The following is a 10,354-nucleotide window of genomic DNA, read 5'->3' as shown; positions in this document are numbered from 1 at the left end:
GGGTGGATACAGGGGTGGGATTTGTCCTGAGCGTGTCTGGCCAGATGCCTCTCCCGCCGGAGTAACTGAGGCCTCTCAGCCCGTGGCCGTGGGTGCTCCAGACCGAGGCTGGGGAGCCCCCGCAAGGGACACGGCCCCCCGGGGGGGCGGGGCAGGGTCTTCCTTGCGCGTGGCTGCCGGGCTGCAGAACCAGCGCAGGAGCATGTGTGTTGTGACCCTGAGGATAAGAGCTGGATTTGGTGAGTGAGAAACTGCGAGCTGAAGTTGACCTTGGGGCAGGGCCTGCAGCAGTAAAGGCGGTGCTGGGAACACAGTCACAGGGGGCAGGTCCCCGGCCCCAGCCTGTGTGTGCTGCTGGCCAAGCACGACCTGTCGAACCCAAAGGGATGGAGAGAGAACCCCAGCGGCAGCAGAACCCAGGCATGCGACTGGCCCCGAAGACAGGACCCCCAGGCACGGCGGGGCCTGCAGTCTGGGGACCGAGCTGCCCCTGAAGGCATAGGTGGCTCCACGTGCGGCCCGTCCATCTTCGCTCAGGTGATGGTGCTCTCAGAGGGCCCCCCCCCCCCACCGCCCCATCACAAGGATGCACGTTCCCACCCCCCACAGCGGGGGGCGGGCTGGGCCATCAGCTCTCTGGGAGCCAATGCCACCCAGTCTGAGGACCCCGGCCAAGGCTTCTGGACACGGAGCGCGGTGGCCAACGGGCTTTTAAAAGACTTTATTGGGGAAACGTACAGGGGTGGAGACCGTCCTTGGAGACAGCTCACGACGCGGTCCTCCAGCCCATCTTGCTGGGCGGCTGCCATCCCAGGGGCCCCTGCTCAGAAGCATCTGACCTGGGGGCAGGAGCAGAAGGGGAGGGGCTGGACGGGGCCTCCCAGCCTCAGGGAGGGGCCCTGGCTCAAAGGGGGGAGCCCTCTCCCCGCCCGGGGCTCCATCACCTCCTGGGGGAGAGGGTTGCAGTTTCCCAGGAGGCGTGGGGCTACCGGAAGCTTCCCCGACATGCCTCTCGGCTCCGATCTCAAGACCAGAGTCACACGACCGCTCCCCAAGCCCCAGACACCTCATAGGGTCCCTCGTGCACTCGGGCCGGGTGCCACTCACCGGTTTTGGCGGGGGCCTCGTCTGTGACTCCTGGAGGGGCCCAGCCTGGGGGTGGCCACTACCCCCCCATCTGCGGGGGAGGAAGGCAGGGGGCTGCGTCAGTGGCGGGGACTTGGGAAGTGGGGGGAGGGGCGGGGGAGGGGCGGGGGGAGGGGGCGGGCGGGGCGGGGGGGGTGGGGGAGGGGCGGGGCGGGGGGCGGGGCGGGGGGCGGGGCGGGGGGGGGTCCCGGCCTCACCCCCCGCTGCTGCTGCTCCTGCTCCAGGTTCCGCTGCAGGACCTGCTGCTGGTTGGCGATGACGCGCCGGATGCCGTTGACGAAGTTGCTCTGGTCGTGGGGGATGAGGCCGATGAAGATCTTCTTCTCCGAGGAGTAGAGGAGCATGAGCACGCGCACCTCGCACGACGCCTTGTAGGAGAAGTGCACGCAGCCGGCCTGGCGGGCGGGGGCGGGGTCACCGTCTGGCCGCGGTGCGGACGCGCCTCCCCACGGCCACCGGGGCACGAGCACGCGGGGCCGGCGCCCCTTGGGGCCGCGGCACGCTGCGTCCTGACCGCCGTCCCCCCGGCCCCGGTGTCGCTACCGCTTGGGGACAAGGACACACAAGCCCGCCACGGCCTGGGGACCGACGGGCTCTGCACAGAGGCACCGCGACTTGGCTGCGACGTGCTCCAAGGAGACCACGGCGCCCACGACAAGCAGGGCGATGGTGGGCTGGCGAGTACGCGGACTGCCCCCGAGGCGCCAGGTGGCCATGGCCAGGACTCGCAGAGGCCCCCTCGGGCCCCAGGAAGCCCAGCACTAAGTCCCCCACACGCAGGCCCTGGAGCGGCTCAAGTGCCAACCACGAATCCCCAGTGAACTGTCAACGACACTGTTCCCTCAAACCAGGGACGCGGCCGAACGGACAGCCACCTCGGGAGAAGCGCTCCCGCTCTGCCTCCCTGGACCCTGCTCTCCAGTCACCACCCCCGGCTTATAGGTGGGCAAACTGAGGCTGAGTTCAAGGACTCCCAGGGCCCCTCAAACCACAAGGGGCTGTGCCTTCCTGCGCGCCACCCCGGGGAGACGGCGGCGGCAGGTGTCCAGGGGGGAGCCCCTCCGGAGCTCCTACCTGAGCCCCGGCCCCACCGAGGGAGCGCGGAACGCTGGGCAGGGCCGGCCAGGTGCATGCGCGGCTTTTCCAGCTTCCCCCGCGGGAGCGCTGTGCTCTCAAACTTTTGTGACACAAGAAATACACAGCCCTCCCTCCAACGCACTTGCGCTGCTGTGACGGAATCAGATAGTTGGGGACGCATGCCGGCCTGTGACTGCAAACGTCCACAAAACGTGGCGACGGCTGTGCTTTCACAAGCACCGAGACAACGCACCTCCCCTCGCAGACAAACTGAGGTCAAGACCCGCTGGAGGATAAGCCGGCACCTTGAGAGCTCGGGCTGGGAGCAGACAGACCTCGCTGCCTGGCAGGGCTCTTCCGGAGCCTCGGATCGTCCACGAGAAAACCCGGTCCCCGTGGAGGAGGGACCTGGGAGCACCGGGTCAGCACTCAGTGGTTCCAGCCCCTCGAGACTCTGGCGAGACTCTGAGTCGACCCCGGAGGCCGGTACCACACCGGGTGCGAGTCCCACTCTGAGCCTCAGTTTCCCCATCTATAAAACGTGTCCGGGACGGCACAGACCCGGGGAGTCCCGTGGACCGGGAGCCGACAGGTGTCTGGACACAAGGCCGACTGGCTGTCACCGTGGGGGCTGCCGCCACTCTCTCCCCAGCTGGCTTTGGGGAAACAGCCACCGGCCGTCATCCGCCTTCTAGTTTTCAAACACAGAGCGGACCCGGCCCCGTCTGCCCAGGGGGGCCTTTCCGCCCGGCCGTGCCCCCACCCGCTCGCCCGGCCCGCACACGCCACACTCACGAAGCCGTTGTCCATGATCCGGCACAGGCTCTTGAGCGTCTCCAGGTCCTTGGTGAAGTGAAACTGTACCAGGCGCGAGTTCCGGAACAGCGGCACCAGTGTGGTCTGCGGGCAGGCCGGACGGCGCCGTGAGACAGGGCGCCCAGAACGGTCCGCAACTACGCCTCCCGGCCTCGCCCCCATCCCCCGTGCCGCTCTGCAGGCCTCGCCCCGCTTCTGACCTCCACCGGGTCCACACCCGCCTATCTTCACTTGCCGGACAAGCTGGCCACAGGGCCCTGGCGCATGCTGTCCCTCCGTCTAGGATGTTCTCCAGCCGACAACTCCAGTGCCCCCTTCTCGGGGAAGCGCCCCAACCACCCCATGGTCTGCTGTCTGTCACACAGGCCGAGTGCCTCCCATCACACTCACCAGCAGCTGCTGCGGGATGAGCTGCATGTACAGCTTCCTTGGCCACTGCTCAGTCCTCCTGTGGGGCAAGGGGACAGGGGTCAGGAAGCTGGGTCTTGGCAAGACGCTGCCTCTGCCCCCAGCCCGGCACTCACAGGATCTCCCCTTGGTTCACGTAGACGTGCGACGGCAGCCACCTCTTGGACCGACTGTTGGGCTCAGGCCTGGGCTTTTGGGGAGAGGAAGAGAGGAGACATCAGGAGGGGGGAGGCACCCCAGTCAGCGAAGACATGCTGGTCTTCAGGTCGCCCAGGTCCCCCCAGGACTCACCTCTTGCCACTCCATGACCCCGCTCCACGCCAGGAACTTGTTGTTGACGATCTGAACTGGGCCCGCGACCCCGCCGGGACCCACCGCCTGCGGGAACAGACGAGCGGGGCCGATGCCTGGGAGTGCCCCAGGGATGCTTCTGGGGAACCTCAGAGCTGTCCTGAAGACCCTGGCCCCCGTCTCCAGGCAGTCTGGCCACAGCCCCAGAGCTGGCCCTGCCCCTCAGCTGTTCACAGACCTTCCATGGCTCCCCAGTGCCCCAAAACAAGTCTCAGATGCTCAACCTGGGGTACAAAGCTCACAGGGTCTGCCCCTAAGACCCAGACAGCCCTATAATTTGTTGAACAGGAACACTACTCATAAATAACTGGCAAGGGGTGAACCAGGACAGTTACCCTCCAGAGCCTTCCAGCCGCATAGCAGCCCTCCCCATAAGCCTGCCGCCCACCTCCAAGCCCTGCTGTGTGTAGGAGGCCCTCCTGTGAAGAACCGCCCTCCATCCCCCCCCACCCCCACCCCCAAGCCGCGCTGACAAGTCTGGGGCAGGGCTGGCCTGGGCTCCACCAGCACACCTGTTTGCGCGTGGTAATGACCTGCCGGATGGCGTTGACAAAGCCGCTCTGGTCGTAGGGGATGAGGCCCATGAAGATCTTCTTCTTGGACGAGTACAGGAGCATGAGCACGCGCACCTCGCAGGGGGAGATGTGAGGAAACAGCATGCACCCCGCCTGGGGGGGGAGGGCAGGAAGTCAGAGACCCCTCCAAGCTAACCAGAGACTGTCCTGTCTCAGGGACAGGTCGTCACTGGATAGAAGTCCTCAAAGTCACCCCGTGGCCTTCCGTGACGAGTGAGAGGCCACAGCACAAGGCAAGAGCGTGTGAATGTGCACTTGGGGGTCTCCCTTCAGCTGGTCAATCTGTGGTGAGGGCCTGGGACCCACCGCTGAGGCAGGAGGATCCTGAGAGGGTGGCACCTCCCCCCCCTCCACCGCGTCACCCCCTCTCGATGCCACTTTGTCCCCAGAGTAGGGCCTGCCTCGGCCGAGCCGCCTCCAGGGAGGCACTGGGCGCAGCCCCAGCTCTACTCCCTCCTACGTGCGTGACCCAGTGCAAATCACTTCATGTTCCGGACCTCAGTTTTCCCATCTGTAAGATGGCTTAACGACAGTCCCGTGGTCGCCGCCACATAAACGTCTTTACGCGAGACGCCAATGCCTCCTTGGCACGACGTTGGAAAGGAGTGTCACAGGCCTTTCTACCTGGGCTGTCGGGACAAAGAGGCGGCTACCTTGGGGAATACCCCTGACTTGTCCTGTCACCCAGGGGCCACCTGCTCAGGGAACCTGTCCCCTGCCTTCCCGGACCGAGGCGCGGCCCATCCTCCCAGAGCTACCAGTAGGACCAGGAGTGTGACCGGCCAGGTAGCACAGGGAGCGTGCTGGCGCGCTTCTCCCCTGTGGCCATCGGGCCCATCGGGCCCGTCGGCCAGGCAGACGGCAGGCCCTCAGCAAATGGCGCTGAGGTCAGGGCCACCGGCCCATCGGGCAAGAGACTGCACCAATCACGACCCCCGGTCTGTCCAGGCCCCAAGGGAACGGGGATCTACCTGGACACTGGGGGTCATGGCCTGCCCACACAGTAGGCAGAAGGAGGCACTTGGTCCCAAAGGGGACCCCAGAGCCGAGTCCTGTGGCGTCCCGAGCGGACGACCCGCTCTCCTCTCTCGCCACCCACCCCCCGCAAGCACCTGTCCCCTTCCGCAACCAGACCCCTGTGGGGTGGGGGTGTTCACCGCTGAGATCAGGGCCCGGATGAGACGCTGGGGCCCAGACCGGAGGGGCTGCAAAGACCACGCCAGACTCACTCCCTGACGGCCCCGTGTCACAGTCACTCACCAGCCCGCGCTGACCAGGTGTCGACCACACGTGCAGGCCGCCTCCTCCAACACCACACAAGTTCACTCCCGCTAACCGCCCTGAGGCGTCCCGCCGCCAGCCCCGCTTGCCGGATGCATGCGGCCCCAGCACGGAGTATCCCCCCGGCCCGGCTCACCCTCCCCGCACCCCCACGGCCATCTTCAGTTGGGTCCCTGCCACGTGCCGTGTCCCCAACAGGCTCCTGGGTCCCAGGAGGGCCAGCTGGGGCCCTCCACTCACTCGCATCCCTGGCGCCACCGCCCGCGTCCTCCGTGCTCTGCCTTCCCTGACACCCGCGTGTTCAGACACAGACCAAGACTCCTTCGGAGGGAGGCCTTGGGCCCCCGGCCCCCCGCCCAAGGGTCCCGCTCTACTCACGAAGCCGTTGCCCATGACGCGGCACAGCCCCTTGAGGGAGTCGCAGTCTCTGTTGGTGAAGTGGAACTGCGCCAGCTGGGAGTTGCGGAACAGGGGGCCCAGGGTGGTCTGTGGGCGGCCAGGGGACAGCTGGGTCACCGCCAGGGGCGGGGTCCCCGGGAAAACGGGCCTGGGGAGGCCGGAGGTGGGCCTTACCAGCAGCTGCTGCGGGATGAGCTGCATGATGAGCTTCTGCGGCCACTGGTCGGTCTCCCTGCGGTGGGGGAAGGGGGGGATGGCGAGTCAGGGGAGCCCCGGCCACCCACCTACCCCCGCCCCCTGCCCGCCACTCACAGGTTCTCGCCCTGGTTCACGTAGGCCTGGCAGGGCAGGGCCCGCTTCAGCTTCGCCGTGGAGTCCGAGTAGGGTCTGCGCTTCTGGGGGCGGGGCGGGGGGTCACCGGGCACAACCTGGGTGCGTGGGCCAGCCCCCCACCCCCACCCCCGGGCTCGCGAGGGGACCCCGCGGCTCACCTCCTGCCACTCCAGGACGCCGCTCCAGGCCAGCAGCTTGTTGCTGAGCCGGTGCTCGCCCACAGCCAGGCCCCCGAGGGCGAGCCCAGGCGAGGAGGGCCCGATGGGACCCAGGGCCCCAAAGACCCGAGCGCCTTGCTGCGGCAGAGGGGAGGGGGAGGCCGAGGCTGAAGGACCCGCAGGGGCAGCCTGTCCACCACACGCAGCCCAGCGTTCAGACCCAAACCCCCTGCTCAGAAACTCCCGGGGCCACGTCCAAACCACTCGTCCCGGGAGTCAAAGACCCCAAGTGGCTGACCTACGTATCCTTTCCCTGCCACTACGAGCCCCTCCTCCCCGGCCACTTGTCACCTCAACACTGGTCTGCTCCCTGCTCCAGCTGTGCCCTTGGCCCGGAATACCATCCCTCCCCCTTCAGGAGATGCCACTCACTCACCCTCCTGGCCCGATCAATTCTTGGTCCCTCTGTCCTGACCCAACTCAGAAGCCAGCGGTCCGAGGGTCCAGGCCTCCGTGAAGCCCCCACAATGCACACACCAGTCTACACTGCAGCTGGCTGCCTGGCACATGGGTTTGCCCCAACCCACCCACGCTGAAAACTCTTCCAAAGCCCCCCATGGCCCTCAAGAGAAAGTCTGGACTCTCTCCTCTAGATCCTGCCAATCTTTCCGAGGTGGTCGCCGGCCCTCCTTCCCTCCCTTGCAGACCCCGGGGGGGGGGGGGGGGCGGGGGGTGGAGAAGGGAAACCAAAGCACAGAGAACAGAACCATCCAGGGAGGCAGAGAAACTTTTGGAAGAGGGAGCGTAACAACATCAAGAGGGGTTTCAGACACGACATCTTGAGGGTGGTTGCAGAACACCCAGAGAACGTTCCAGCAACAAAGCCAAGGAAAGCTACACGTTCTACTCTTCACAGGGCACTCTCCCAGCTATCCTTTTTTTTCCCCCTAAACCAAAGACATCTCAAAGCAAACAAGGGAAAGGCTTTGGAACAGGCTGGCAGCAAGTACTCCCTACAAATCTCACCAGTAAATGCCTCCGGGCAGCAGAAAAAATTACTAACGGGCGTTGTTCTTTTTCATCTTATATTAGAGGGCACTTTCTGCATTTCCTATAAAGCACACAGATGTTTTCTGTCCCAGAAAGACAGGAAAACTCGGATTTTCCAGGAGCTTAAAAAAGCAAACAAAAAAACCTGAGCAAGCACGTCCTCCACCTGGACAGGTGATTCTGGAATATGGGCAATGGTAGCGGATCAAGAAGAAAACCAAAGAGAATCTTGGCGTAAGAACGTGTTGGCGCATGTTCAGGGCCGGGCTGGGTCTGAGATGCAGGACGGGGGTTGAAGTCCAGGGTTTGGAGATGCCACAGGTGGGGCAGAGAACATCGGAGAATATGTGCTTAAAGCCCACAGCTGAAGAGCCTTCGGAGGGCCAGATGAATGCACTTTAGGATCCGGTCAGTGTAAACTGGGAGAGCACGTGTTTGAAGTCTGCTTTGTCTGTGAGGGCCAGCTGACCACGTTAGGCTTAAAACATGTTCTGGTCTAGAACGTAAAGACCGAGAATTCCTAGCTAAAAACTCAGGTCTACCTGCAACAACAGGGTAGGTACGTCCAAGTGCACGACCACAATTAAGGACGAGAGTTAAGTGCGGTCCTAAAGGAAATCTCATATTGGGGCAAATGTGTGCGTTTGACGTGTGAACTGTTTCCTGCACAGGGAAGCCTATTTTGTACTTGGTAGGAGAATGAAAGCTTTAGGGTGCACAGTTTCAGGACCGGGAAGCGCTTTTGAACTAGATGCAGATGCTGAACACATCCCCGTAAGGCAGTGGAGCCGAGGGGTATGTTTAACTTTTGAGAGACGTTCAGAGTCTTCCTGTCTACGTTTAAGATACGAAAAAACCTGTTTTAAGGCCTGCGTGGAGCTGCCGCACAACGTCGGCGCAGGGTATGAAAGAAGCGAACTCGAGAGCCAGCCTAGGGTAAAACGCACATCTGGGCAAGCGTGAAACGCCGAGACGTGCAGGTTTACTAACGTTCCAGGTGCGCCTGAAGATTTTTGAAAAGTATGCGCTTATTTTAGGTCTGGGGAAGCGTGTGCAGCTAACGTCCCGACAAAGCCAGATGTTTACGTTTGGGCTTGTTGCACTCTGTAAGGGCATCCCCCATCTGGGCGAGCGTGCAAATCCCGGGCGCACACGCCACGGGCGCCGTGCAGACGCGCGCGGGCCCGGGAAGGAACACCCCCAGGTGCAACACCTGGGCGCGCGAGTGCAACACGCGGGCCCCCCTCGCCGCGGCCCCGCGGCCCCCTCCCCCATTTCCAGATTTCCTGAGCGGAGAGAGACCAACTTTCCAATTGGAAAAACAAGCATGCACGCCTGCCGTCGGCCCGCCCGCCCCCCACCCCGCGTTTAAATCGGGACGCGGAGTCAGCAGTAATTTGAGCCCTCCCCGCCCCCGTACCCCACCCCCGCCACCCCAGCCTAAACGCGCAACAAAGGGGAGAGCACGGCGCGTACCACCCGGGGGGGTTCCACGGGGGAACCCGGCCCCAGCCGGGACCACCCTTCGGGTCATCCTGAGACCCCACAGAAGAGGGGGCCGCGGACAAAGACCCGAGCCCGGGGGAGGGGCTGGCGGGGGCGGGGCCGTGGAAGGCTCTGGAAAAAAGGCGGGGGGCTCACCATGGGAGGGGCCGAGCGGGCCCGGATCCGCGGTGGCTGCGGGCCCCGGGGGCTGGCCGGCCAGGAGCGCGAGCGGGCGGCGCGCACCGTGAGGGGCCGTGGGGGGCGGCCGCGACCCCCGAGGGGGCCCCCGGCGCCGGAGCGGTGCGGAGCGCGGCGCGGACGGACCATGGCGGGCGCGGGCCGAGCGGGCTGGGGGCTGCCACGGGCCGCACGGGGGGCTGCGGGCTCCACCGACTGAGGGGCGCGGGCGCGCGGCTTCGGGGGAGACGGGCTGGGCTGAACCAAGCGCGGGGGACGCGCCGCCGGAGAGGGGTCGCCGCGGCCAAACCACTGCGGCGAGCGGGGGAGCGCGGCGCGTACCAACCGCGTCCGCGAGGGGGCGTGGCCGGGCTGTACCAAAATAGGGCTGGGGGAGCCTCAGGAAGCGGAGAGGGTGTGTGGGGCGGGGAACACGGCCATTGGAAGATGCTCTGGGCCTCTCGCGCTAGAGGGGGAGGAACTGGGAAGACGTGCGAGCAACAACTTCAGGGGGGTGTGGCGGGAGAGGCCATACCGAAGGGTGGACGGGGGGGTGATAAACGAAGACGACGATACTAAGTTGGCTTCGGGCTGGGGGACAGGATACCAAGAGACCCTACCCTTAGTCGCGGAGCCGGGAGACTACACCAAGAGACCTTAGGAAGAACAGGAATAAGGGAATAGTGGGCCTTGTGGCGAAGGAGCCTACCTAGAAGTTTGGGGATACGGATCGTACCTTGCACCAGGAGAGTACTTAATGTTTGAAGGCAGTGACGTGGCTAGGTGGGCCGGAGACCACAAATCCCAGCGTCCCCCGCGCGGCCTGCCTGGGCGGGGCCAGCGACCCCAGCGACGCCGCCAGTCCCTGCTGCGTGCCCATTGGTCCCGGTGCCCTAAGGCTCTGCCTACCGCCCCAGGTACCTCCTCGGGCTTCTTGCCACCCGGGCCACCCGGTCCGTTCATTGATTCACTCTACACTCAGCTATTACAGGACTGCGTATTCACTTACTAGGAGTTGTGTAACATTTTCTACTTAAATTTGTCTGTTTCTTAAATGTTGGTAATAGGTAACCGTGAAGAGGCTATGAGGATTAAATG

General features: G+C 64.7%; 1 protein-coding gene across 2 annotated transcripts; it reads right to left on the bottom strand.

The window, feature by feature from the left end:
• Positions 1 to 705: 705 nt before the first annotated feature.
• PTOV1 (PTOV1 extended AT-hook containing adaptor protein) lies at positions 706 to 9,473 on the bottom strand. Of its 2 annotated transcripts, XM_030299530.1 has the most exons (13): positions 9,236 to 9,462; positions 6,545 to 6,682; positions 6,366 to 6,448; positions 6,228 to 6,285; positions 6,033 to 6,140; positions 4,311 to 4,466; positions 3,739 to 3,825; positions 3,564 to 3,637; positions 3,430 to 3,487; positions 3,019 to 3,123; positions 1,344 to 1,541; positions 1,108 to 1,177; positions 706 to 839 (listed from the first exon to the last, which is right to left on the bottom strand). In XM_030299530.1, exons 1-12 carry the CDS (start codon positions 9,404 to 9,406, stop codon positions 1,166 to 1,168), a joined length of 1,248 nt encoding a protein of 415 aa, XP_030155390.1. In that variant the 5' UTR covers positions 9,407 to 9,462; the 3' UTR covers positions 706 to 839; positions 1,108 to 1,165. The 2 variants fall into 2 exon arrangements, with proteins under 2 accessions (XP_030155390.1, XP_030155389.1); XM_030299529.1 differs by lacking the exons at positions 706 to 839; positions 1,108 to 1,177; positions 1,344 to 1,541 and having other exon boundaries at positions 1,548 to 3,123; positions 9,236 to 9,473.
• Positions 9,474 to 10,354: the final 881 nt, after the last annotated feature.

The sequence above is a fragment of the Lynx canadensis genome, chromosome E2, assembly GCF_007474595.2.
Source record: "Lynx canadensis isolate LIC74 chromosome E2, mLynCan4.pri.v2, whole genome shotgun sequence".
In the NCBI taxonomy this organism is placed as follows: Eukaryota; Metazoa; Chordata; class Mammalia; order Carnivora; family Felidae; genus Lynx; species Lynx canadensis.
This window is presented reverse-complemented; position numbering and strand designations above follow the sequence as displayed.

Bases quoted from the DNA above. Each gene is read 5' to 3' on its own strand.
- PTOV1 (XM_030299529.1), bottom strand. From the start codon at position 9,406: ATGGTCCGTCCGCGCCGCGCTCCGCACCGCTCCGGCGCCGGGGGCCCC. The intron at 6,683-9,235 runs GTGAGCCCCCCG...CCTCTGCCGCAG, and splicing joins CCCGCTCGGCCCCTCCCATG to CAAGGCGCTCGGGTCTTTGG. The intron at 3,826-4,310 runs GTGTGCTGGTGG...CTGTTCCCGCAG, and splicing joins TCATTACCACGCGCAAACAG to GCGGTGGGTCCCGGCGGGGT.